Source organism: Balaenoptera borealis (assembly GCF_965194805.1).
Source record: "Balaenoptera borealis genome assembly, chromosome: 1".
Taxonomy (NCBI): Eukaryota; Metazoa; Chordata; class Mammalia; order Artiodactyla; family Balaenopteridae; genus Balaenoptera; species Balaenoptera borealis.
This window is the reverse complement of record NC_138860.1, coordinates 112,406,898-112,434,570: the sequence shown is the minus strand read 5'-3', so window position 1 is coordinate 112,434,570 and position 27,673 is coordinate 112,406,898. Positions and strand designations below refer to the sequence as shown.

The 27,673-nt window shown below is 36.7% G+C and overlaps 1 protein-coding gene across 9 annotated transcripts in view; it reads left to right on the top strand.

The window, feature by feature from the left end:
• CCDC18 (coiled-coil domain containing 18) overlaps positions 1-27,673 on the top strand; it is a 142,879-nt gene that overhangs the window by 98,223 nt on the left and 16,983 nt on the right. For 4 of the 9 annotated variants that reach the window (XM_082382823.1, XM_082382822.1, XM_082382824.1 and 1 more), the window contains 2 exons: positions 4,178-4,645; positions 17,677-21,561. In XM_082382823.1, the coding sequence (XP_082238949.1) occupies positions 4,178-4,645; positions 17,677-17,868 (660 nt within the window). In that variant the 3' untranslated portion in view covers positions 17,869-21,561. Of the gene's footprint in view, positions 1-4,177; positions 4,646-12,474; positions 12,622-17,676; positions 21,562-27,673 lie in introns of those variants that run through there. The other 5 variants (XM_082382829.1, XM_082382827.1, XM_082382828.1 and 2 more) reach the window with 5 other exon arrangements.

Here is a 27,673-nt window from a genome sequence, read left to right as displayed (position 1 = left end):
ACTCTTGCCATTTTGTTCATTGTTCTCTGGCTGTTTTTAATTCCTTCGTTCCTTTCTTCTTCTGTTGCTCTCTGCGTTTATAATTTGATGATTTTCTGTAATGGATTGTTTAGTTTCCTTTATCTTTTGTGTTTCTATGATAAGTTTTGCTTTGTAGTTTTCTTGAGGCTTACATAAAACATATGTATAACAGTCTATTTTAAGTTGATAAGAACTTAACTTTGAATGTATACTAAAGCTTTACATTTTTACTCTGTCCCCCCTTTATTTTGTTTTTGATGTCAAAATTTACTTCTTTTTATCAGTGTACCCATTAACAAATCATTGTAGTTATAGTTACTTTTAATACTTTTGTCTTTTAACTTTCATACTATAGTTATAAGTAATTTACTTATCACCATTACAACATTAGAGCATTATGAATTTAACTATATATTTACCTTTATCAGTGAGATTTAAATTTTCATGTTTTTCTGTTAATAATTAGTGTCCTTTTATTTCAGCTTGAAGAAGTCCCTGTAACATTTCTTGTAAGGTTAGTCTAGTGGAGATGAACTCTTTCAGCTTTTGCTTGGAAGAGTATTCTTTTTTTTTTTTAACTCAAAGAATATTTAATTTAATTTATTTATTTATTTATTTTGGCTGTGTTGGGCCTTTGTTGCTGCACGTGGGCTTTCTCTAGTTGCAGTGAGCAGGGGCTTCTCATTGCTGTGGCTTCTCTTGTTGCAGATGGGCTCTAGGTGCGCGGACTTCAGTAGTTGCAGCACACAGGCTCAGCAGTTGCGGCACGTGGGCTCTAGAGCGCTGGCTCAGTGGTTGTGGTGCACAGGCTTAGTTGCTCCATGACATGTGAGATCTTCCCGGACCAGGGATCGAACCCATGTCCCCTGCATTGGCAGGCGGATTCTTAACCACTGCACCACCAGAGAAGTCCCAGGAAGAGTGTTCTTGGTTGGCAGTTTTTTTCTTTTAGCACTTTGAATATATCATGCCACTACCTTCTGGCCTGCAGTTTCTGCTGATAGTCTTACAGGGTTCCCTCGTACTGCTCCTTCTGTACTGAGTTGTAAGGGGATAGCCATGGTACATCCTTGGAAGCCTGTTAAGAACTGCTTCTTTGTTTGCTGTAATCTTGTGTGTCGGACTCAAGCCCTGTTGGCTTTCACAGCTAAGTGTTTTGAGGGCCATCACTCAGGTGGAAGTCTTAAAAGTTGGAGCACTAGATGTGGGATCCAAGCCCTTTGCTCTTAAGGAAGAAACTGGAAGTCAGGTGTTCCCTCCCATTGTATGGCCCTGCACTTGACGTGGGGTTTATGGCAAAAGTGAGTCTCAGCTTTCCTACTAGTTTTGGTGTGGGCAATTTCTTATCCACCCAATGTGTAGATGTTTCTCAGCTTGTTTCTTTTGAAGGGAATTGTTCCTTATGTAGCTGCAGATTTGGTGTTTTGTGTGTGGGAGGAGATATGAGAGGAGCCTGTATTGCCATCTTGGCCTGGAACTTGTGCAAATACCAACTTAATCATAATGTTTACTTTAGAGGGTTTTATACTTGATGTACTTTAGAAGGAGGAGCATTAGTGGGAAGCTGCTGCATAGCACAGGGAGATCAGCTCGATGCTTTATGACGACCTAGTGGGGTGGGATAGAGAGGGTGGGAGGGAGGTTCAAGAAGGAGGGGATATATGTATGCATATAGCTGATTCATTTTGTTGTACAGCAGAAACTAACACAACATTGTAAAGCAATTATACTCCAATAAAGATATATATAAAAAAGAAAAAGTAGGAGCATTTTTTGAAATCAGGCAAGTTCCTCTAAAAATCATAAAGTAGAAAGTGTAAGATTATGTTAACAAATTTTTTTTACTGGTTTTTGAGTACATACGTCATTTTTCAAATAACCTCTTGCTACTTATTCACCCCTATTGATCATGACAGTTTACTCTGGAATTTGAATTAATCTCAGTATTGATGCATAGAGATAAAAAATTTAATATTAGTTCAAACTGCCAATAAGTATGATTAACACTGTCAGCTAAGACCTTAAAAAAAGACCAACCTCACTGATAGTTTTGAAGCAATAAATGATTTTATAGCAAAATGGAAGTTATTGAAAACCAAAAAAACTCAGTCAATTAATACCTTAGAAATATTTGTAATTATTAACCTGAGCACTTAAATTCCTCTTATAAAATACTTTATATTCACAGTACTAGAGGAAAGCTGAATAGACAGAATCTAAAATTATGTTTCAGTTGAACACTCTATGCTTTTACTAAAATATTAATATAGTTAGTGTTCTGGGGATTTACAACATTTATACAAAATTATAAAACTTCATTGCAAAAAATTGACTAAAAATTTTGAAGATTCTGCATTGTATATCCCTTGTCACAGTAATTATGTCTGCTCACTTGTTAGATATTACCAATGAGATAAATACAGTTGTATTGCACTCATCAATTATTCAGAAGTTTTTAAGTTCAAATACTTAGGAAGTTGTGAAAATATTGTCAAAATAGCAGCAATTCTTAAATGAACCATACATACAGAGATCTTAGAACATGTACTATGATTAGCCAATATACCAGACAGAGGTAGAATTTCTTTGTTTTCTGACAGTAGAAAGTAAGTCAACCACAGCTGGCTCCAAAGTCTAGATTGGAGAGAAGTTAAGGAGGATAAGAGAGAAAGAAAGAAGAAAAACTAATAGAAGAGCAGAAGCTGGCATAAATGTAACAATTAGAAGTAACTATAAATAATGGAAAGCAATTCATTGAGAGCAGCAGTAAATGACAGAGAACAGAAACAGAAGTGAGGGAGAAGAGAAGAACACTGTTTGAGGCAACAGATCTTTTCAGTTCACTTCTTTTAGTACCCTAACAAGTACCCTCGTATTTGAGGAAGTAAGAGCAAAGCTAAGTCCATTTTCTGAAAGCCCTGAAGACATCACTGTATTATTGCACACTACAATAATGATCACAACAGTGAACTTCTCTGAGTCTTAAGAAAAAGTTGAATTATGTTTAATATATTCAGTATACTACACTTCTTTGTAAAAGTGAGGTGTTGAACTGTAAGTTAAATGGAATCCTGCTTATCTGAGACACCACATTTCTCAGTTTGGCTAGATAACACACAGAAGTTTAAAAAAAACTTGAACTGCACATGACCTTATATGTGTCAACTTTATAATTACTTCATTAATTATGATTATAAAAATGTGAATACAGGACTTACTAAAAAAAATTGGCACTTCTGCCACTTATAAATCAAGTTTATCTAGATTAAAGTACTGTAAAGACATCAAAGGACTGAAAAATGCATGTTACACTTTCATTTTGCAGTGCACACTGTGGTTATGACAGTTTTATTTATAAGCACAGTATTTTTAGAAAGAATAGAAACTATCAGTTTAAAAGTGACTGGTTTAGAAATATGCATCTTATGGATACCTGTAAGAAAAGGAGAATGTATTTGAACAGGAAACTACTACATATGTTTAACTTTTGAAATTAAAATGTCTTCCCTTTTTTTTTTTTTGGCTTTATCGCTTTTCAGTGTATGCAGTCTTATTCTTAGGATCCCAAAGTTGGGTCAGAGGACCCAAATGAAGGACATGGAAAAACAGAAATGAAAAGTTTATTTAATAAGGATTAATTTATTAAATATTATTAATCATTTAAAGGTTTTTCTTTGAAAAATTTCTAGTAAAGGTTTCTTGTGATGATGACATATAAAGCAGAGTCGCTAATAGACATTTATTTCCTATCAGAAAAATCTGCAGGGCATTGTTTTTTGTATGTATGTATGTTAGATTAACAAATGATTGTATACCTTTTTATACTTTTGCAGAAAATTTTTTAGATGTAAGATTTCAGTCTTGAATAGAAATTTATATTGTCATCAATACTAAGAAAGAAAAAGTTCTTTAAGGAAAATGTAATTTTCAATGGAATTCCTTAGTATAGTTTAAACATATTTCTAGTGAATATAGATAATTGTCCCAAAATGAAGGGTTTTAACAGAGCTTGGAAAACTCAAGAGTTGTTATAAAAAGAATTTCTGTACTAGGATGAAGTTTAACTTAGATGACTTCTAAGAGTCTGATTTTCTAAGTAATTCATTCATTTAAGAAATATGTAATCAGCACCTACTATGTACCAATTTTTCTACAGGAATCAGAATTAACCAGATTGCAAGCCAAAATTTCTGGACATGAAAGGGCAGAAGACATCAAGTTTCTACCAGCCCCATTTACATCTCCAGTAGAAATTGTGCCTGATATTCAAGATTCAAAATTTGCTAAGCATTCTCACACAGCTTTCTTCAAGTGTAGAAAACTACGTCGCTCTATTAGTGCCAGTGACCTTAGTTTCAGAACTCGTAGTGATGAAGATCTTTCTGAAGAATTACTGCAGGACTTAAAAAAAATGCAATTGGAACAACCTTCAACATTAGAAGAAAGCCAGAAGGATCTGACTTATACCCAGTCAGACTCATTTAAACCTCTCCCATATGACCTAGAAGATGATAGTTCTGAGAATAATGACTTCAGTACTCTTAGTGGAATGCTAAGATATATAAACAAAGAAGTGAGACTATTAAAAAAGTCTTCTATGCAAACAGGTGCTGGTTCAACTCAGGTATGTATTTTATACATTAGAAGTTATAATAATTTGTCTCCAATTAGTATCATTTTATTTTCTGTACGAAAGAAACCCATACGTTTAAATGAAGCACTCATGCCATTAGGTGATGTACACAAATATTGAAAGTATGAAAAACTTCATTGTGAGTTTAGAATGCTTTTACCCCAGATAAGTAGAGTTGAAAATTTAGCTTTGAAAATTAACTTTTGTTAAAATAGCCTATATATTTGATTAAATATAATCTCTATATTTGACTGAAGACAATTCTACCTCATATTGGGAAAGTATTTTGAACTCCAGAGTTTTTTGGAGTTCCGAAATTAGTTGTGTTCCTAGACTTCCTGGAAACCATTCTAGTAAAGATTATTAAGGTAGCCTTTGTTTTGGTCATAGATTTCCATAATGGCTCAGAATATCTCATTCACATGATTTTTCTGCTTCCATTATTCCTGAGCATATCATACTGAAGAGGCAACTTTGTCCCTGCTACACATACCTTACAGACACTCGACATTGTTTATAAGCAGTTAATCTATAGTTTGCACAGAGAAATAAAGAATCTCTTCCAGGTAATTTCAGCTTTTTTCAAATGCCCATTTGTCTCATTTCAAACATATCAAAATATGTTTGGTGGCCTAAAAAGTTTAAAAAGTGTTTTTAGAATGGATCCAAGACAAAGACTGTTGGAGCTTCTGTTCATTTCTCCACATCCTTCCTTACATTAAAAAGAGCTTAATTTGGGGAGTTCCCTGGTAGCCTAGTGGTTAGGATTCCAGGCTTTCACTGCCATGGCCCAGGTTCAGTCCCTGGTTGGGGAACTGAGATTACGCAAGTCACGTGGCACAGCCAAAAAAAAAGAAAAAGCTTAATTTATTATTTATAAGCAGAAGACTAGAAATATAGTGGTATTGGTAAAAACAAAATTTACACATTATGAAATTTCAAGTGTATAGCAAACAAGTAAGATGGTAAAATAAACAAGGCAAACTTCTGTGAAGCCTGATAAAATTAGTTTTCATCTAGCCTTTAAAACTACAGTTGTGTTTACTGTATGTCATTTATTTAGCCATTTAATTCAGTTAGGATTTATTGAGCATCTACTATATACCAGGCACTGGGATTATAGAAATAAACAAAACAAAAATGATCAAGACCCTGTCCAAACAGAGCTTACATTTTAGTGGGGAAATCATCAATAAACAAGTAAATAAACATATACTCTAATGCCAGGTGGAAATAAGTGTCATGAAGAAAAGCTGGTAAGAGGATATGATGTGACTCAGGTATACTGTTTTAGATCTGGTGATCAGGGAAGGTCTCATGAGAAGATGACGTTTGATCAGAGTCCTATAGGAAGTAAGGAATTAAACTACCTCAGTATCTGAAGGAAGAGCATTGGAGGAACGGGAACAGGTGCTAACGTCCTGAGGTGGTAGCATGCCTGGTGTGTTCAAAAAACTGCTAGGAGGTGTATGGATGATTTGGTGTAAATAAGAGGGAGGAAATGAGATAAGAGATAATGCCAAGAGTAGGGTAGTGGAGGTGGGGGTGCCATAGTGATCTTGTAGCTCCTTTTGAAGTGTGATGGGAAGACATTGGAGGATTATGCTTAAGAAAGTGACATGATCTGATTTATGTTTTTAAGGGATCACTCTGATTGCTTTATGAAGAATGGATGATAAAGGGACAAGAACAGAGACCATATAGGAGGCTACTTGTAAAAATCCAGGCAGGATATGATTTTGGATAGGCAGGAGGATAGATGTGAAGGTGTTAAGAATGGTTCAATTTCTGGATATATTTTGAAGGTAGAGCCAACAGTGTTTGATATAGGTTTTGAGTGACATAGAAGTCATGAAAGACTCCAAAGAGTTTAGCCAGAGTAACTGAGCATTTACTGAGATGAAGAATACTAGGAGATGAGCAGATTTGGAGGCATGGAGAGAAGAATCAAGGGTTTGATTTTAGATATAATAAATTTGAGAGTTCCATTAGATGTCCAGGTGAAGATGACAAATTGTTGTGTTTATGAGACAAATTATAAATTTGGATATCATCAGCATATAGATGGTAGTTATAGCCATAATGATGGATTAAATCAAGGAAATTAGTGGAGGTTGAAAAAAAAGTCCAAAAACTAAGCCTAATTTAGTAAGGCTAAATTACTTTTAGCATGTGAGTATTGATAATTTAAATTAAAGCTAACTGAGAAGTAAACAGTGAGATAGGAGAAAAATAGGAGAGTATAATAATATTCCATAAGCCAAGTAAAAATGTGCTTCAAGAAGGAGGGTGAGATCAACTGTGTCAAATGTTGCTAAATAAAGTGAGGATTGATAATTGATATCATATTTGGTAATGTGGAAGCTCTTAATGACATTTTTAAGAATGGCTTCAGAGTAATAGTGAGGATAAAAGCCTGATTAGAGTGGAATCAGCAAAGAATGGGAGGAGAAGAAATGGAAACACCAAGAATAAACAACTCTTGATATACAGTAGAGCAGAGAAATGAGGGGAATGTTATATCAAGGGAGAGTTTTTTATTTTGTTTTTTAGGATAAGAGAGAAAACAGCTTTTTGTATGTTGGTAGGAATGATCCAGTAGACAAGGAAACTGATAATGCAAGACAGAGTGGAAGGAGTAAAATCCTTAAGGTAGGCTGAAGGAGACAGGATCCAGAAGAGAAGTAGAATTGGCCTTGAATAAAAGAAGGGGCAGTTTATCCACTGTACTGGGAAGGAAGGCAGAATATAAGGGTACAGAAATACATGGAGTGGAAGAAACACATGGTGGGAGGGGAGGAATTCCATTATTAATTGCCTTTGTTTTCTTAGTGAATTAAGAAGCAGGGTTATCAGCTAAGGCAGGGTAAGGTATTAGAGGTTTAAGAAGAGGGGAGGTATATGAAACAGTTATCTTGTAGAGTGGGAAAATATAAATGAACTAGGGAGGTCTAGTAGGATTGCCAAGGAGATAGTTTTGTTGTGTAGAACTGCCATGCAAACCAAAAGACATCTGGTGTCTTTTGTCCCTGTCTATTCTGTGCCAGCAACAGGATGTCCCTTTTTCCCCATCATAGTGACAACCAACAAGTACTCTTACAGATTTCCAGAATGTTCCCTAGGGGAGAGTACTGCTCCCTTTAAGAACCTCTGCTATATTCCAATGGCCCTTACAGTCATGGATATACAAGAGTCTTATTTTTGGTAAAATAGAATTTATATAGGATAAATTTGTGATAGATTATAGATTTACTATTCTAAATGCTTTACATAGATTAACTCATTTAATCTTTATTAACAACCTTGTGATAGGTACTATTATTATCCTAATAATACCAAATCTTCTATTTTAGTGGCTACTATTATTATTCTCACCACATAGATGAGGAAGCTGAGTCTCTGTTCTTAACCACTATTGATAATACTATTTACATAATTGTACTTATATTTCTTCAGTACTGTCTAATTATATAGTTTGGTCTTGCAACTACTTAGTCAATTAGAGATTAAGGTTGTGGGACTTAAAATTACTACACAACTGATAGAATATTTCTCACTCTAAAGGTCATTGGGAAAGATAGATGGATTTGAATATTTCAAATCAATTTACCTATTCTATTATCATGGAAACTCAGTGCAAAATACTTTAGTCAGTTCTTAAGAAAATCTAGCCGAAGTTAAATTCTGTACACATATAGTTTTATTTATTGCTAGTGTTAAAAAAAAAGTGGAGCATGAAGTGGAGTCACTTGCCCCTAGGACAGCAAACCAAGACCTAATTGCAGCCTCTCCTAGGAATGGAATTTTAAGTCAATCATTGGAATTTTCTGATCAGCATTATCGAGGTAATCTGCCTGATAAGACCCCGGCCACCCTTCCCCCAAAGAAAGGTGACCTTGACTGAAACAATCCTTTCTTTTCTTTTGCTAATAACTGTCTTATCCTGCCCAGATTCTGCCTATTAATGCCTTCCATATTGTACGGCTCCTTTTGTTGCAGGAAGGGGGACCCCTTCCAGGGCCTGAGAGTGGACTCTTGTCTAACACTCAGAAATGAATCGTCCGAGGAGACACACGTGCTGACAAAGCAAGAGACTTTATTGGGAAGGGGCACCTGGGTGGAGAGCAAGAGGGTAAGGGAACCCAGGAGGACTGCTCTGCCACTGGCTTTCAGTCTCGGGTTTTATGGTGATGGGATTAGTTTCCAGGTTGTCTCTGGCCAATCATTTTGACTCAGGGTCCTTCCTGGTGGCACACGCATCACTCAGCCAAGATGGATTCCAGCGAGGAGAATTCTGAGAGGGTGATAGGACATATGGACTGGTGTCTCCTCTCTCCTTTTGACCTTCCCTGAATTACTCCGGTTGGTGGTAGCTTGTTAATTCTGCATTCCTTCCCAGGACCTCCTGTTTAAGGTAATTCATGCAAGTGGTTACTGTGGTCCCTGGCTAGGGCAGCAGTTTCAGTCATTGTTTCCCCTAACACTCTGAGCATCTCTCTGTTTACTAAATGAAATGCTATCTGATTCATGCATTATTCATAAAGCCAATTAGATCTTCAAATATACTTGGTTGAATTTTGTGTTTTTTTTTGTTTTTTTGTTTTTTTTAAATTATTTATTTATGGCTGTGTTGGGTCTTCGTTTCTGTGCGAGGGCTTTCTCTAGTTGCGGCAAGTGGGGGCCACTCTTCATCGCGGTGCGTGGGCCTCTCACTATCGTGGCCTTTCTTGTTGCGGAGCACAGGCTCCAGACACGCAGGCTCAGTAATTGTGGCTCACGGGCCTAGTCGCTCCGCGGCATGTGGAATCTTCCCAGACCAGGGCTCGAACCCGTGTCCCCTGCATTAGCAGGCAGATTCTCAACCACTGCGCCACCAGGGAAGCCCCTGAATTTTGTTTTTTAACACTAGTGATACTCTGCTGAGTTTTAAATGCACTAACCACTGTTAATGCCAAAAACTTGGCCTCTGTGCACTGGTGCCGTACTGAATTTCAGAGACAGAGTTTTGGGTGAAGTAGAAAAGAATAGCTTTATTGCTTTGCCAGGTAAAGGGGGATACAGGAGGCTCGTAGCCTCAAAACCCAGGGAGTTTGGTGAGGAATTTTATAGCAGTGGTTCAAGGGCGGGGTTGCTGATAAGGATTAGGGTATGTGCAGGGCCTGTATTCCTTTCATCTGTCCTCAGGTGGTTTCCTGATGAACTTCTGTGGTTCTCGAGGTTATCAAACTGTGACTTTCTCTCTGGAATGAAGAATGCTTCATCAAGTAGTTAACATCTTCCATTTGTTGGGAGATTTAGTTCTGCAGAAGAGCTCAAAGATATTGTTATGTGTATCCCTTGAGGCAGGACCAGGACCCTGCCCCAAGGCTGCGCTATTGTTTTTGGACTGTTCCTCCCTTGTCTGTCTCTGTGTCCCCTCCCTTCCCTGATTAGCAACAGTTTGAACCTGCCCTTTGGAATTCAGGGAAGGTCATGGAGGCTGAAGCCTATTTTCTACAAACAATAAACAGGGAACACAGAAAGGCTTCTGTGCCCAGGAGACCCACAGGGTCCTGCTCGGTTTCACTGTCAATACTCATCATGACTTGAAGCTCACTTGGGACTCTTATAACTCATGAGCCTCTGTGTTGGCTTAATTTTGTCTTGGACAGAAAGGACTGGCTCTTTTGTTTGCTGAGAACTATATTTGGTGTCCTTTGGAACCTGTGCTAGGACTGATGCTTGATAAATGCTCATCTGTGGGTTTTTTTCAATTTTCTAATGGTCATTACTTACTGATTATACCTAATCTTGAGGAAAAGGTGGCTGAAGATGTCTTCTCAATGCTTTTTTCTGTAGGGCCTCCATTTTTTTTCTTTGTAATTTCACTGTTTTTTTCTAATGGAAAGTAAGAAAATTCAGAGCTAGGACAGCTACTATTGAAAGAAACTTTGACTTGCTATGGTTTTACTCTTTAACTACCTTCATGGTCATTTACATGTGCATTGCATTAATGACTGTGTACCACTTTGTAAAATTTGACATGAAGTATTTTAAATTGGGGTGTAGAACCTTGATGTACAGGCTAGTTCTTGTCCTCAGCTTGTTTCACCCATCACTAAAGTAGACATTGGGTTGGTCTCTGATTTAAAAGCAGACTTTTTAAGCTCTTTTAAAAAGCCAAGGAGACTTGTTTAAATGAAATGTTATAAAGAAACACAAATATGTCAATCAGATACAAAGATAGTTTATCTGATTGAGGGTGAATTGTGTCTGAGCTTTACCCAATTACTTGCTCACCTCTTTCATGGCTGCTCATGCAAAAACTACAGAGCAGCCTTGGATTAACTTTTAAGGAAAATAAGCAGAAGCTTAGGGCACCAAGGGAAGGGGAGCACCACAGAGTTTTTTGCCCTAGCTATCATGCCTTTAACCCTTTCACTGCCACACTTGACTATAGTAGACTTTTTTGTTATTGTCTTTATCCGCCATATTCCAATTTAATCTACACTGTTAAAAAAATCTTTCTTTGGTATGGTGAATGACTAAAGTTTTAAAGTTTGGTTTGAAGGTGTTGTCCGATATTTACATTTGTTTCCAACTCATGGTGTGAGTTTCACTTCTGTAGAGAGTAAAAACCAGCGGGCTGAGTCCTGATAGCATTTAACTCATCAGTTAATATGTGTAAAGGTGTAAAATAAAGCTCTTTATTTTAAGCAATGGAAGGGCTGGGGCCATCACTATTGGACTGTGCTTAGGACGTCCATTAGCCCTGCTCCAAAGGGTGCAATCTTAAAGTCCACTGGTGCAGCAGAAAGAACATAGAAATTGGTATGTGAGAAATGTTAAATAAGTGTTAGCTTCCTTTCTTGGAACAAGAAGATCAGCCCCAATACTGATTTTCTTAATGGTTAACTATGTTGGCAGTTCCATTCACAATAAAGCCTCTACCACAGTAGTATTTTGCTTTCAGACTCTGACAAAAGCTTCAAAACTCACAAAAAGTTACACATGCACACAATTTTGAACACAGTTTCAAGGAGTTCACAGACTTCGAGTTAAGAACTCCTGTTTTAGATTAGAGCAGTAGAAGTGTTGTGAATTAATTAGCTAATTCACAGTTTATTAGGAAGTTGAAAGGAGTATTATTTATCCCTCTTATTTTCAAAAAGAAAAGTACTTTACAAAATATGGTCCTGTATACCGTGCAACAAGATGAAAAATGAGAATTGATAAAATCAGTGATTGGGTAACAAAAGTGGAAAACAAAAAAACAAGATGAAGTAGGAGTACAGGTAAACACCTAGAGACATGATAATATTTTCAAATTCCTGGCCCAAGCAACGACCAAGATATGACAAGAATATTTGACCTATAGTTTTAGAATCTCCTGAGACTCTTCCCTCTATTTTTCTACTTCTGTATGTTGTGCTACTTCTTTGTGCAACATTTCTCTCTTGTCTTTTTCCTTTCCTGCTCTGTTTTTTTCTCTCTTCTCTCTTTTTCATTGACTTTTTTCATGTAGCCCTTCATCTATCTTTCTTACTGTGCCTTCAGTTGAACCATAAAGTGACACCGATGTCTAAATATCTTATTTTTATTGTCACCTGTTTTTGTTTTTAAAATCAATTTAATTTAATTTTGCACTCCCTCCTAATCCCCCAACCAGATTTATTTGCTTTTTCTATCGATGTGGTCCATTATTGACATTCTGATTCATGTTTTTCAACTGACTAAATATTTTCCACTCTTGCTTTAAATTATGCCCCTCATTATTATAGTGGACTTTTAATGCTAAATCAATATTTCAAATAATAATCTATTAATTTGCATTATTCCAGGGAGAAAATTTGTAATTAAAAGAAGACGTTGATGTGATGAAAAATGGAATTTTTGGTACTGTGCTGTGTTTACTTATTATATAGAGTTCATACTTCATAGAAACTGTTATTTTATTGCTTTTGAATAAATTTTATATTTTGAATACATTTTCAGATTTTTAAAGAAAGTTCTTTCTTCTAAAACTTATACTTTTTGTGAAAATTAATTCACTTTATTTATTGTTTTGGTTTAAACTTGCTACTTTCCTTTTCTTTATTTTTTATGTAGAAATCATTGTTAAAATGCATAATAAGTACATTCAGTCTACCATATTATTTGCTTATTTTTCTAGTGATACTTTATTTTTAAAACAAGTAATATGAATTTAGAGCTCATTCTGCCACAGGTTCATAATTGTATTAATAATGGCTAGCTTTTGTTGAATGTTTACCATTTATCAAGCACTATTTTAGGCATTTTATATTTGTTAACTCATTTAATCCACATGACAGTCTTGTACATGCCTTAATTTTAAAATGCTTTATTGCTAGTGCAGTTCCAGACCACTGCAAAAAAGTGAATAGCACAGTAAACAAATCAAGCATAATCAAAGTTATGTTTACATAACTATGTATGTTAGTCTGTGTAGCATTATGTCTAAAAAAAAATCAATGTACATGCCTTAATTTTAAAATGCTTTATTGCTAACAAATACTAACCGTTATCTGAGCCTTCAGCATTCATTATCTTTTTTCTGGTGGAGGATCTTTCCTCTGTCTTGGTAGTGGCTGAGGCTGGGGTGTCTGTGGCAATTTCTTAACATAAGACAACAATGAAGATTGCCGCACAGATGGACCCTTCCTTTAACAAACAATTTCCTGTAGCATGCAGTGCTGTTTGACAGCCTTTTACCCACAGTAGGACTTCTTTCAGAATTGGAGTCAATCCTCTCAAATCCTGCTTTATCACCTAAGTTTATATAATATTCTAAATCCTTTGTTGTCACTTCAACAGTCTTTACAGCATCTTCACGAGGAGTAGATTCCATCCCAAGGAACTACTCTCTCTGCTCATGCATAAGAAGTAACCCCTCATTCATTCAAGTTTTATCATGAGATTGTGACAATTCAGTCAAAACTTCAGGCTCCACTTCTGATTCTAGTTCTCTTGCTGCTTCCTCCACTAAAGTCTTAAACCCCTCCAAGTCATCCAGGAGGTTTGGGATTAACTTCTTCCAAATTCTTATGAGTGTTAGTATTTTGTCCTCCCATGAATCACAAATGTTCTTAATGGTATTTAGCATGGTGAATCCTTTCCAGCAGGTTTTCAGTTTACTTTGCGCAGATCAATCAGAGGAATCACTCACTATGGCAGCTATAGCCTTACAAACTTTATTTCTCAAATAATAACACTTGAAAGTGGAAATTGCTCCTTGATCCATGGGCTGCAGAATGGACGTTGTGTTAAGCAGGCATGAAGGCAACATTAATCTCATTGTACATCTCCATCCAAGCTCTTGGTGACCAGGTGTGTTGTAAATGAGCAGTAATATTTTGAAAGGAATCTTTTTTTCTGAGCAGTAGGTCTCAACAGTGGGATTCAAATATTCAGTAAACCATGTTGTAGACAGATGTACTGTCATCCAGGATTTATTGTTGCATTTACAGAGTGCAGGCAGAGTAGATTTAGCATAATTCTTAAGTGCCGTAGGATTTTCAGAATGGTAAATGAGCATTGGCTTCAACTTCAAGTCACAGCTGCGTTAGCCCCTGACAAGAAAGTCAGCCTGTCTTTGAAGCTTTGAAACCAGGTATTGACTTCTCCTCTCTAGCTATGAAAGTCCTGATGGCATCTTCTTCCAATAGAAGGCTGTTTAGTCTGTGCTTAAAGTCTATTGTTTAGTGTAGCCACCTTCATTAATTATCTTAGGTAGATCTTCGGGATAACTTGCAGCTTCTACATCAGCGCTTGCTGCTTCACCTTGTACTTCGATGTTGGGAGATGGTGTCTTTCCTTAAACCTCATGAACCAGCCTCTGCTAGCTTCAAACTTTTCTTCTGTAGCTTCCTCACCTCTCAGCCTCCACCAAATTGAGGAGAATTAGGGCCTTGATTATGCTTTGGCTTAAGGGAATGTTGTGACTGGTTTGATCTTCTATTCAAATCACTAAAACCTTTTTCATATCAACAATAAGCAACATAAAGTACCTAGGAAAAAATTTAATATAAGACATGAAGACCTGTATATTAAAAAGTTCAAAACACTGCCAAGACAAAGATTTAAAGAGAAAGAGAATATATACCACATTAATGATGTTCAATATTGCTAAGATGTCAGTTCTATCTCAAATTGATGTATAGATTCAATGCAAACCCAAACAAAATTCCAATAGATTTTTTTAAAGACTTTGACAAGCTGATTCTAACAGTTAATTGGAAATGTCAAGGACCTAGAGGAGACAAATAATCTTGAAAAAGAACAAAGTTGGAGGACTTACACTATACTACCTGATTTCAAGAATTATTATGAAGTTACAATTCAATAGAACTAAAAAGAGTTCATAAATATATCAGTGGAACATAACAGATTATGTATTTATATATTTATATGATTTAATATATATTTATATATATATATAATATGTAAAGGTATATATTTAACTGATTTTCAGCAAGGCACCAAAGTAATTCAAAGTAATGTTGAAAGGAAAGCCCTCAACAAATAATGATGGAACTGTTGGAGAAACTTAAGGGGGAAAAAAATAATCTCATTTCTACCTCATATTATATTTTAAAATTAAGTCAGGGTGGATTATAGACCTAAATGTAAAATCTAAAACTTTAAAGATTCTAGAAGAAACATAGGAGAATAACTTCATGACTTTGGAGTATGTAGAGATTTCTTAGGACCCAAAGAGCACTAGTTATAAAAGTTAATGAATGACTTGATCAAAATGAAAAGCTTCTCTTAAATCTCTCAGCATTAAGAAAATGAAAACACATACTACAGAGAGAGAGCTATAAATATATGAAACAGAAAACTTGCATTCAAAATTTGTAAAAAACTCACTATAAATTAAAAGAAAGTTTTAAATCCCAATTTAAAAATAGGTAAGGGGACTTCCCTGGCTGTCCAGTGGTTAAGACTCCATGCTCCCAATGAAGGGGGCCTGGGTTCAATCCCTGGTTGGGGAACTAAGATCCCGCATGCTGCACAGCATGGCCAAAAAACAAAAAAAAAGGTAAAAGACTTAAACAGATGCTTCACAGAATAACATATGTGAGTGGTCATGTGCACATTTAAAAGTGTTCAACATCTTTAGTCATTAAGAAAATAAAAATAAAACCACAATAGGCTACCCATGAGAATAGCTAATATTAACAAATAAACAAAAAAAAAGAATAGCTAATATTAAAATAACTGGTAACACCAAATGATGTGGAACATCTAGAATCACTTTGGAAAATTCTTTGGCAGTTCCTTTTAATTTCTACATAGAGCTATTATATGATCCAGCAATACCACTCCTAGATATTTAGCCAAAAGAAATGAAAATATACGTATACCAAAAGACTTGTACATTAATGTTCATAGTACCATTTCTCATTTATAGCCAAAAACTAGAAAAACTCAAATGTCCATGAGTATAAGAATGAATAGGCAACTTGATACATTCACAGTTAAGTACTATAAAAAGAATAAACTGTTATACAGAATAAAGGGATACATATCAAAAATATACTGAATGAAAAAAGCTATACATAAAACTAAATACTATATGACTCCATTTATATGAATTTTAAGAACAAACAAAACTGATATATAATAGAAATCAAAACAGTGCTTGTCTCTCAAGGGTGGGGAATTGAATAGAAAAGGGACAGGGGGGACTTCCCTGGTGGCACAGTGGTTAAGAATCCGCCTGCCAATGTATGGGACCCTGGTTCGATCCCTGGTTTGGGAAGATCCCACATGCCACGGAGCAACTAAGCCTTTGCGCCACAACTACTGAGCCTGCGCTCTAGAGCCCATGAGACACAACTACTGAGGCCATGTGCCACAACTACTGAAGCCCACACACCTAGAGCCTGTGCTCCGCAGCAAAAGAAGCCACTGCAATGAGAAGCCCGCGCATCGCAACGAAGAATAGCCCCCGCTCACCGCAACTAGAGAAAGCCCGCGCACAGCAACGAAGACCCAAAGCAAACAAACAAACAAACAAATAAATAAATAAATAAATAAAATTTAAATGACGATCTTTAAAAAAAAAAAGGTGCTTTAAAAAAAAAAAGAAGAGGGACAGGAGGAAACTTTCTGAGATGATAGAAATGTTCTATCCTGATTAGGTTGTTTGCTACATAGGTATATACGTTTGACAAAACTCATTGACTTATGTGCTTACAATAGCTGAATTTCACTGTTCATAAATTCTATATTAATAATAAAAATTTAGATATTTAGAAAGAAGAAATGGGCTTAGAGATAATATAGATCTGAATTTGATCATTGTTTCTTCACTTTTATTATAAGCACATGACGTGGAGCTAGTTATTGAATAACTGAACTTTAGTCTCCTTAAATGTAAAATAGAAGCAGTAGCTACCTCAGCAGCTTATGGTGAAGATAAAATTAGATAATGCACATGAAATACTAGCATACTACCTGAAAAGAGTAAATACTCAATAGACAATAACTGCTATCATTGAGGCAGTATAATGATGAGGTCAAGAGTGTGGGCTTTAGACCAGATTACTTCTGAACCAGTTCAGAGCCTGACTTTGCCACCAATTTACTGTGTCACTTTGGGCAAGTTATTTAATCTCTATGTGCCTTTGTTTCCTTAATTATAAAGTAGAATAACAGCACATACCTTAAATGGTTGTTATGAGTATTAAACAAGTCAAATACACTTAGAGCACTTAGAATACTACCTGGCACATAGTAAGTGAACAGTGAATGCTAACTGTTACCTGCAGTTATTATTCATTTTCTTATTCAACCTAGATATTATGATGGTCTGTCTCTTCAAATCACTCCCTTGCCATTATCCTGAAATTGTTAGTTCTTTGGTTACACGGAAAAGCTTTACTGAATTCATTATCTATCCTTTTTTTCCCCTATATTTAAGTTGTTATATATTGAGAAAAGCATACAGCCGTGCTGTGGTGAAGACTACTAATTTTTCACCGAAATCAGTTCTTTTCCTTTTTCTATAATTACAGAGTTTTAGCTGGGCCAGTGGCCAGGCACTGTATTTCCCAGCCTCTCCAGTGACTAAGTTCTCACCAGAAGACTACAAGCAGAAATGTGTAAAACTTCAGGTGTGGGCATTAAAATATTACGTACATGCTCCTCCAAGTTCTTTTCCTTTCTCTAGAGCTGGAATTGCCTGCAACCCAACTTCAATCATATAGATGAGGAAAACACCATAGGAGATGGCAGAAAAACAATATAGAAAGAACCTGCATGCCTATGTGACCTGGAGCACTTTCCTTGGACTATTACATGAGAGAGAAATAAAATTCTGTCTTTTTAAGCAACTGAATTTTGAGGATCTCTTTGTAAAGTAGCTTAACCTTACCCTAATTTTACACCATTGCCTAAAAATTCTTTGTATTAATCTTTATCTCCACTTGGATCAAATCTTAACTACTTCTCTTAAGTCTGTCATGACACCCACACACAGATACATATTTAGCAGGTGACTTTACCTCCTGCTTCAAAGAATGAATGGCAGCCATCAGAAGAGAATTCCTACAATTTCCTGCTCCTACATTTACAAACTTAATCTGCACTCTTTGTCATCTGAGTGAAGTCTAGGTTTCCCTCTAGGTAATCTGTTTACCTGTATTTTGGATCCCTTTCTGTATTCTCAGGGACTTTCCTTCATCAGTTATCTCGTCTCATCTCTATTGTCAGTCTTTTCCTGTGCACTAGCTTTTTCTCATCAACATTAAACATATCCAAGTCTCACCTAACCTAAAAAAGAAAAACCTTATCCTCAATCCCACATCCTCAGTCTAGCTACCCATCTTGTCATGCACTTACATGGCCCAGATTCTTGAAAGAGTTTATTAAACTATCTGCTTCTGTTTCATTTCCCCTCCCTTCTCATGTGCCTGCAAGAAATCTAGCTTTTTTGGGCATTTCCCAGGCATATCCCAGAACCCCCCCATGAATGCTTTATGTCCTTTTTTCTTTTAATACATCTTTATTGGAGTATAATTGCTTTACAATGTTGTATTAGTTTCTGCTGTACAATAAAGTGAATCAGCTATATTCATACATACATCCCCATATCCCCTCCCTCTTGAGCCTCCCTCCCACCCTCCGTATCCCACCCCTCTAGGTCGTCACAAAGCACTGAGCCGATCTCCCTGTGCTATGCAGCAGCTTCCCACTAGCTAGCTATTTTACATTTGGCACTGTATATATGTCAATGCTACTCTGTCACTACGTCCCAGCCTCCCGTTCCCCACCATGTCCTCAAGTCCATTCTCATCGTCTGCGTCTTTATTCCTGCCCTACCACTAGGTTCATCAGTACCATTTTTCTAGATTCCATATATATGCATTAGCATACGGTATTTGTTTTTCTCTTTCTGACTTACTTCACTCTGTATGACAGACTCTAGGTCCATCCACCTCACTACAAGTAACTCAATTTCGTTCCTTTTTATGGCTGAGTAATATTCCATTGTATATATGTGCCACATCTTCTTTATCCATTCATCTGTCAATGGACATTTAGGTTGTTTCCATGTCCTGGCTATTGTAAATAGTGCTGCAATGAACATTGTGGTACATATATCTTTTTGAATTATGGTTTTCTCAGGCTGTATGCCCAGTAGTGGGATTGTTGGGTCATATGGTAGTTCTATTTTTAGTGTTTTAGGGAATCTCTGTAGTGGCTGTATCAATTTACATTCCCACCAACAGTGCAGGAGGGTTCCCTTTTCTCCACACCCTCTCCAGCATTTACTGTTTCTAGATTTTTTGATGATGGCCATTCTGACCGGTGTGAGGTGATACCTCATGGTGGTTTTGATTTGCATTTCTCTAATGGTTAGTGATGTTGAGCATCTTTTCATGTGTTTGTTGGCCATCTGTATGTCATTTTTGGAGAAATGTCTATTTATATCCTTTAAATTCACCCTGGTTATCAGTTGTCACCTTAGCCAGAGAGGCAAAACTAACAGTATAGATACCCTAACTGGCCATTCTAAACCTTTGATTTACTTTAAAACTATTCAAGAGATGCATGCATAATAGATGAGACCATATTTTGTTTTCAGTAGATGTCCAATTAATTCCACTTTGTTCTAATTTCATGGTTACCATGTAACCTTGTAATTATACCTTTGCTTCCCACACAACTTTTTATTAGTAAAATGAGGATATAATAATGTGCCAGTATGACTGTCTAGTAAATTTCACTTATAAATTAGTATTTGTGTTAAGTATCAGTCTTTCATGAATGATTGCCATGAATCAGATTTTCTGAATGACTAGATTTTGTTATCTGCAAAGCTGAGGATCAAGCCATAGGCCACAGTAGCATCATGAGGGAATACCATGACATGGCTCTCTTTTGAGGAGTCAGTTTGCTGTCTGAAGATAAAGCCCTACAGCTTGCTATACACATAAAGTTAAAAAAAAAGAAAGTATACACTAATAGGCAGAGTGAACACAGTGCATTCTTACTCAGGACAAATAAAACAACTTTTTGTGGGCAGAGAAGAGGGGTATTGTTCTTAAATCTGTGCCTCTCTAAAGGGAAGATTTTTAAGACCTAGGAGGCGCCAAACTCGTTTTGTACTTAATGGATTGACAAAACAGCTATAGAATGAAAGCAAGGTATAATTTAAAGGTGAAGGAGTACTAGAAAATTTTAGAATTAATACACTGTAAATTAGGTCAAATTTTGTTAGAGCTGGGATCACTATTTCAAACACTACTGTCAGTGGCTCTGGTTATTTAACCAAGTAATGAAAACCAACATGGACTCATAAGCTCAAGTCTAAAAGAAACTAAGACCAGTTTGAAAGAAAACAAATTTCAGCTATAAGGAAGATATTTAATCAAAATGAAAAAGTACAGATACAATAATGAAAATATTAAATTTTCATTTCATTACTCTGTGTCATATAAAATACAACATTTCCTCTATCAAAGCTTGAAGTTTACTTAGCAAAGTAGTAAAAGTTTCTCAAACAAAATGATGATGAGCTTACTGAAAGAATTGTGTAATTCAATAAATATCTGGTTTTGTTCTCTGTACCTACTGACATGTTGTAGGGATGTGGAGAACTAGGAAGATGAGAGAAGTTGGGTATAACGCATTTTGACAGCCTAAGATTCTGGAGACCTATTTTTGTTACTCATGATTCAACTTCTAAGGAAATTTTTGAGGTTTTTTTTAAGAGAACAGTTTGTACTAAGAAGTTTCACTGAGGCTTGGTGGAATAAGACTCATCTGTGAAATACACCAATGGGTGATTATTGAATCCCTTGTTCAGGAATAGATGTACAAAAATAAATGTAGCTTAAGAAGTTATACTAAATGAAACCTGGGAGAAGAAGCATGATGACACTCAATTGAGTGAGGATTAAAGAAGAGATAAACAAGTGATTTAACTGTAGGAGATACTATGGGCCATACCAACTATTTGTGGACAAGTCTTTCTTAATACTGATCAGGAAATTGATACAAAGGCATGGTACAGTAGTGATGGATGATTTCAACTCTCCAGTCAGCTACTAGACATTCTATTCTGCTAAAAATAGAGCAGTTGATTAAAAAGGGGGCTGAATACCAGGATAATGATGTAAGTAATGTAGAGAGCTGCTACTTTGGACTTTATTCTGATTGACAATTAACGGATTTGAAAAATGACAGAAGAAGTGAGCATGTCAGCTTGGAATTAGTAAAATCTGGGCCTGCTGGGCACGGTCAGAAATGTACCTTCAGGGAATTCCCTGGCGGTCCAGTGGTTAGGATGTGGGCTTTCACTGCCATGGGCCCAGGTTTGATCCCTGGTTGGGGAACTAAGATCCCACAAGCCATGCGTCACAGCCAAAAAAAGAAAAAAAAGAAAAAAAAAGAAATGCCTTCAATTTTAGGAAAAAAATATTTCAAAGATTAGGAGAAAAACGTGGCAACCTAAATGTCCATCAACAGATGAATGAATAAAGAAGATGAGGTATATACACAATGGACTACTACTCAGCCATAAAAAAACAAAACAAAAAAATGAAATAATGCCATTTGCAGCAACATGGATGGACCTAGAGATTATCATACTAAGTGAAGTAAGTCAGAAAGAGAAAGACAAATACCATATGTGATCACTTATATGTGTAATCTAAAATACGACGTAAGTGAACTTATTTAGGAAACAGGAATAGACTCAAAGACTTAGAAAACAAACTTATGGTTACCAGAGTGGGGCAGGGGGGAGGATAAATTAGGAGTTTGGGATTAGCAGATACAAACTACTATATATAAAGTAGATAAACAACAAGGTCCTGCTGTATAGCACAGGGAACTATATTCAATATCTTGTAATAAACCATAATGGAAAAGAATATGAAAAAGAATATATATATATATATATATATATATATATATATATATATATAATCACTGAATCACTTTGCTGCACACCAGAAACTAATAGAACATTGTAAATCAACTATACTTCAATTTAAAACATTTACTAGGGCCAGCAGTACATACAAGCCATCTGGAGTCTATGTTAATGCTCCTGAATTTTGTCAAAATAATCTTCAGGGACCTCAGTTGTCTTGACAGTCCATAAAACCATTATGCTTGTCATGATACCATATATATAGTATATTGATGCCATACTAGTCAGACTTGGCAAGCAGGAAATGACAAATACTCTTGATGCTCTAGTAAGATATATACTTGCCAGAGAGTGGAAGAAAAGGCCTGTAAAGATTCAGACACCTGCCACATCACTGACATCTTCAAGATTCCAGTGGTCTAGGGATTGATGAGACAACCCTGCTAAGTAAAGGACAAGTTATTATACCTTACTCCATACGACTGAGAAAGAAACACAACACTTGATGGGTCTATTTGGATTTTGGAAACAGTATATACTGCTCCAAACCATTTACTGGGGAATTTAGAAGGTTGTCAGATTTAAGTGAGGATGATTATGCTGTAGGTCCAGGCTGCAATGCAAATTGCCCTGCTGCTCAGATCATATGATTTGGCAGATCTCTTGGTAGTAGAGTATCCATGGTAGATAAAAACAGTAAGAGGGGGCTTCCCTGGTGGCTCAGTGGTTGAGAGTCTGCCTGCTAATGCAGGGGACACGGGTTCGAGCCCTGGTCTGGGAAGATCCCACATGCCGCGGAGCAACTGGGCCCGTGAGCCACAACTGCTGAGCCTGCGCGTCTGGAGCCTGTGCTCCGCAACGAGAGAGGCCACGATAGTGAGAGGCCCGCGCACCGTGATGAAGAGTGGCCCCCGCTTGCCGCAGCTGGAGAAGGCCCTCGCACAGAAACGAAGACCCAACACAGCCAAATAAATAATTAATTAATTAATTAATTAATTAAAGGTGCTAATAATTTAAAAAAAAAAAAAAACAGTAAGAGGAATCTCTCACAAGCCCTAATGAGAGAGCTGTAGCACAAACACCCTGGGGTTCTGGAGCAAAGTCATACTTTCTGCAGCAGAGAACTACATGCTTTTTGAAAAGCATCTCCTGCCATGCTATTGAGCACATGTCCACGAGACATCAAGTGACTATGTGACAAGAGCTGTCCATTATTAGCTAATTTAGCAGTAATCTATTATATAATGAAAACGATAGGTCAGAGACCAAGCTTGGGGAGATTTAAAAGGAACAAGTAAGCTACATAAAAAAGGGATCTAGACCCCCATGTCACCATCTCTTTTACAGTAACATGTCTCCTTTAGCTTACACCTACATGACTTTATTGGGGGGATGGTCTGTAGGATAGATGATGGAGGAGGAAAAAGCTTAGACTTGGTTTAAAGAGGAATTGACTCCATAAAGGTTGTGTGGGTCCTTGGCGGCATAGGAAGGAAGCCGAGGGGAGAACAAGAAAGACAGACGTGAGGGGCCCTCGGGGAGGAGTGGGAGAGGAGCAGAGGGTGATTTCCCCACCCACTCGGGCACCAGGAGCCTCCTGAGCTCCCAGGTGAGGTCCCCTGCCCTCTGAGACCAGGGATGGGAGGCACGCCTGGGTCCCTTCTGTTCCTTGAGCCTAAGCCCCACAGCCTACAGCCCCCAGGGCCTTTTCCAGCCCTGTGGGTCCTAAGCGTAGGCCCCACCCACTGCTTAAACCTAGCCCATAGGCCCCGCCCTCCACAGCCAAGGCCTCCCCCCCCCCCCTTTTTTTGTTTTTCTTTTCCCTCCTCCTCTTTTTTACTATTGTGGTATTGATGTACCTTCCAGTTGTTGATTCATCTATAGTTTTATTTTTATATCCTTTCTAACATATCTGTTAGTTACTTAGTCTAATTTTATTTTTTACTTTGTTATTGTTTTCTTTTTTTTTGCCACCTCACGTGGCTTGCGGGATCTTCGTTCATGAGCCCGGGGTCAGGCTGAAGCTCCTGCAGTGGGAGCTCCGAGTCCCAACCACTGGACTAACAGAGAACCTCAGACCCCAGGGAATATTCATCGGAGTGAGGTCTCACAGAGTTCCTCATCTCAGCCCAAGACCCAGCTCTACCCAAGAGCCTACAAACTCCAGTGTTGGAAACCTTAGGCCAAACAACCAGTAAGAAAGGAACACAATCCCACTCATTAAAAAAAAAAAAAAGAGACGGCAAAAAAATATGTCACAGATGAAGGAGCAAGGTAAAAACCTACAAGACCAAATAAATGAAGAGGAAATAGGCAATCTACCTGAAAAGGAATTCAGAGTAATGATAGTAAAGATGATCCAGAATCTCAGAAATAGAATGGAGACCCGGATTGAGAAAATACAAGAAATGTTTAACAAAGATCTAGAAGAACTACAGAACGAACAAACAGAGATGAACAACACAATAACTGAAGTGAAAAAAATACACTAGAAGGAATCAATAACAGAATAACTGAGGCAGAAGAATGAATAAGTGAGCTGGAAGACAAAATGGTGGAAATAACCTCTGAGGAACAGAATAAAGAAAAAAGAATGAAAAGAATTGAAGACAACCTCAGAGACCTCTGGGACAACACTAAACACACCAAAATTCGAATTATAGGGGTCCCAGAAGAAGAAGACAAAAAGAAACGATCTGAGAAAATATTTGAAGAGATTATAGTCGAAAACTTCCCTAACATGGGAAAGGAAATAGTCACCCAAGTCCAGGAAGCACAGAGAGTCGCATACAGGATAAACCATAGGAAAAACACACTAAGACACATCTTAATCAAACTAACAAAAATTAAATTCAAAGAAAAAATATTAAAAGCAGCAAGGGAAAAACAAAAAATAACATACAAAGGAATACCCATAAGGTTATCAGCTGATTTTTCAGTGGAAACTCTGCAGGCCAGAAGGGAGTGAGAGGATATACTTAAAGTGATGAAAGAGAAAAACCTACAACCAACATACTCTACCCAGCAAGGATCTCATTCAGATTCGAGGGAGAAGTCAAAAGCTTTTCAGACAAGCAAAAGCTAAGAGAATTCAGCACCACCAAACCAGCTTTACAACAAATGCTAAAGAAACTTCTTTAGGTGGGAAACACAAGAGAAGAAAAAGACCCACAGAAACAAACCCAAAAGAATTAAGAAAATGTTAATAGGAACATACTTATCGATAATAACCTTGAATGTAAATGGATTAAATGCCCCAACCAAAAGACACAGACTAGCTGAATGGATACAAAAACAAGACCTGTGTATATGCTGTCTACAAGAGACCCACTTCAGACCCAGGGACACTTACAGACTGAAAGTGAGGGGATGGAAAAAGATATTCCATGCAAATGGAAATCAAAAGAAAGCTGGAGTAGCAATACTTGTATCAGATAAAATAGACTTTAAAATAAAGACTGTTACAAGAGATAAGGAGGGACACTACATAATGATCAAAGGATCAATCCAAGAAGAAGATATAACAATTATAAATGTTTATGCACCCAGCATAGGAGCACCTCAATACATAAGGCAAATGCTAACAACCATGAAAGGAGAAATCAACAGTAACACAATAATAGTAGGGGACTTTAACACCCCACTTACACCAATGGACAGATCATCCAAACATAAAATAAATAAGGAAACAAGCTTTAAATGACACAATAGGCCAGGTAGATTTAATTGATATTTATAGAACATTCCACCCAAAACTGGCAGAATTCGCTTTCTTCTCAAGTGCACACAGAACATTCTCCAGGATAGATAACATCTTGGGTCACAAATCAAGCCTCAGAAAATTTAAGAAATTTGAAATCATATCAAGCATCTTTTCTGACCACAGCGGTATGAGATTGGAACTCAATTACAGGAAAAAACCCATAAAAAACAGAAACACATGGAGGTTAAACAGTGCGCTACTAAATAACCAAGAGATCACTGAAGAAATCAAAGAAGAAATAAAAAAATACATAGAAACAAATGACAAAGAAAATACGATGACCCAAAACCTATAGGACACAGCAAAAGCCGTTCTAAGAGGGAACTTTATAGCAATTCAATCTCACCTCAAGAAACAAGAAAAATTTCAAGTAAACAATCTAACCCTACCTTTAAGACAACTAGAGAAGAACAAATAAAACCCAAAGCCAATAGAAGGAAAGAAATCATAAAAATCAGAGCAGAAATAAATGAAATATAAACGAAGAAAACAATAGCAAAGATCAATAAAACTAAAAGCTGGTTCTTCAAGAAGTTAAACAAAATTGATTAACCCTTAGCCAGACTCATCAAGAAAAAAAGGGAGAGGATGCAAATCAATAAAATTAGAAATGAAAAAGGAGAAATCACAACTGACACTGCAGAAATACAAAGGATTATAAGAGACTACTGCAAACAACTGTATGCCAATAAAATGGACAACCATGAAGAAATGGAAAAATTCTTGGAAAAGTACAACTTTCCAAGACTGAACCAGGAAGAATTAGAAAATATAAAGAGACCTATCACAAGTAATGAAATTGAAACCATAATTTAAAATTTTCCAACAAACAAGAGTCCAGGACCACAAGGCTTCACAGGTGAATCTATCAAACATTTAGAGAAAAGCTAACACAAATCCTTGTCAAACACTTCCAAAAAATTGCAGAGGGAGAAACACTCCCAAATTCATTCTACAAAATCACCATCACCCTGATACCAAAACCAGAAAAAGATATCACAAAAAAAGAAAACTATAGACCAATATCACTGATGAACATAGATGCAAAAATCCTGAACAAAATACTAGCAAACAGAATCCAACAGCACGTTAAAAGGATCAGACACCATGATCAAGTGCGATTTATCCCAGGGATGCAAGGATTCTTCAATATACACAAATCAATCAATGTGATATACCACAGTAACAAATTAAGGAATAAAAACCATATAATCATCTCAATAGATGCAGGAAAAGCTTTTGACAAAATTCAACACCCATTTATGATAAAAACTCTCCAGAAAGTGGGCATAGAGGGAGCATACCTCAACATAGTAAAGGCCATATATGACAAACCCACAGCAAGCATCATACTCAATGGTGAAAAACTGAAAGCATTTCCACTAAGATCAGGAACAAGACAAGGACGTCCACTCTCGCCACTCTTATTCAACATAGTTTTGGAAGTCCTAGCCACAGCAATCAGAGAAGAAAAAGAAATAAAAGGAATACAAATTGGAAAAGAAGAAGTAAAACTGTCACTGTTTGCTGATGACATGACACTATACATAGAAAATCCTGAAGATGCCACCAGAAAACTGCTAGAACTAATCAATGAATTTGGTAAGGTTGTGGGATACAAAATGAATGCACAGAAATCTCTTGCATTCCTATACACCAACAATGAAAAATCAGAAAGAGAAATTAAGGAAACACTCCCATTTACCATTGCAACAAAAAAGAATAAAATACCTAGGAATAAACATGCCTAAGGAGGCGGAAAACTTGTACTCAGAAAACTATAAAACACTGATGAAAGAAATAAAAGATGACATAAACAGATGCAGAAATATACCATGTTCTTGGATTGGAAGAAACAAATTTGTGA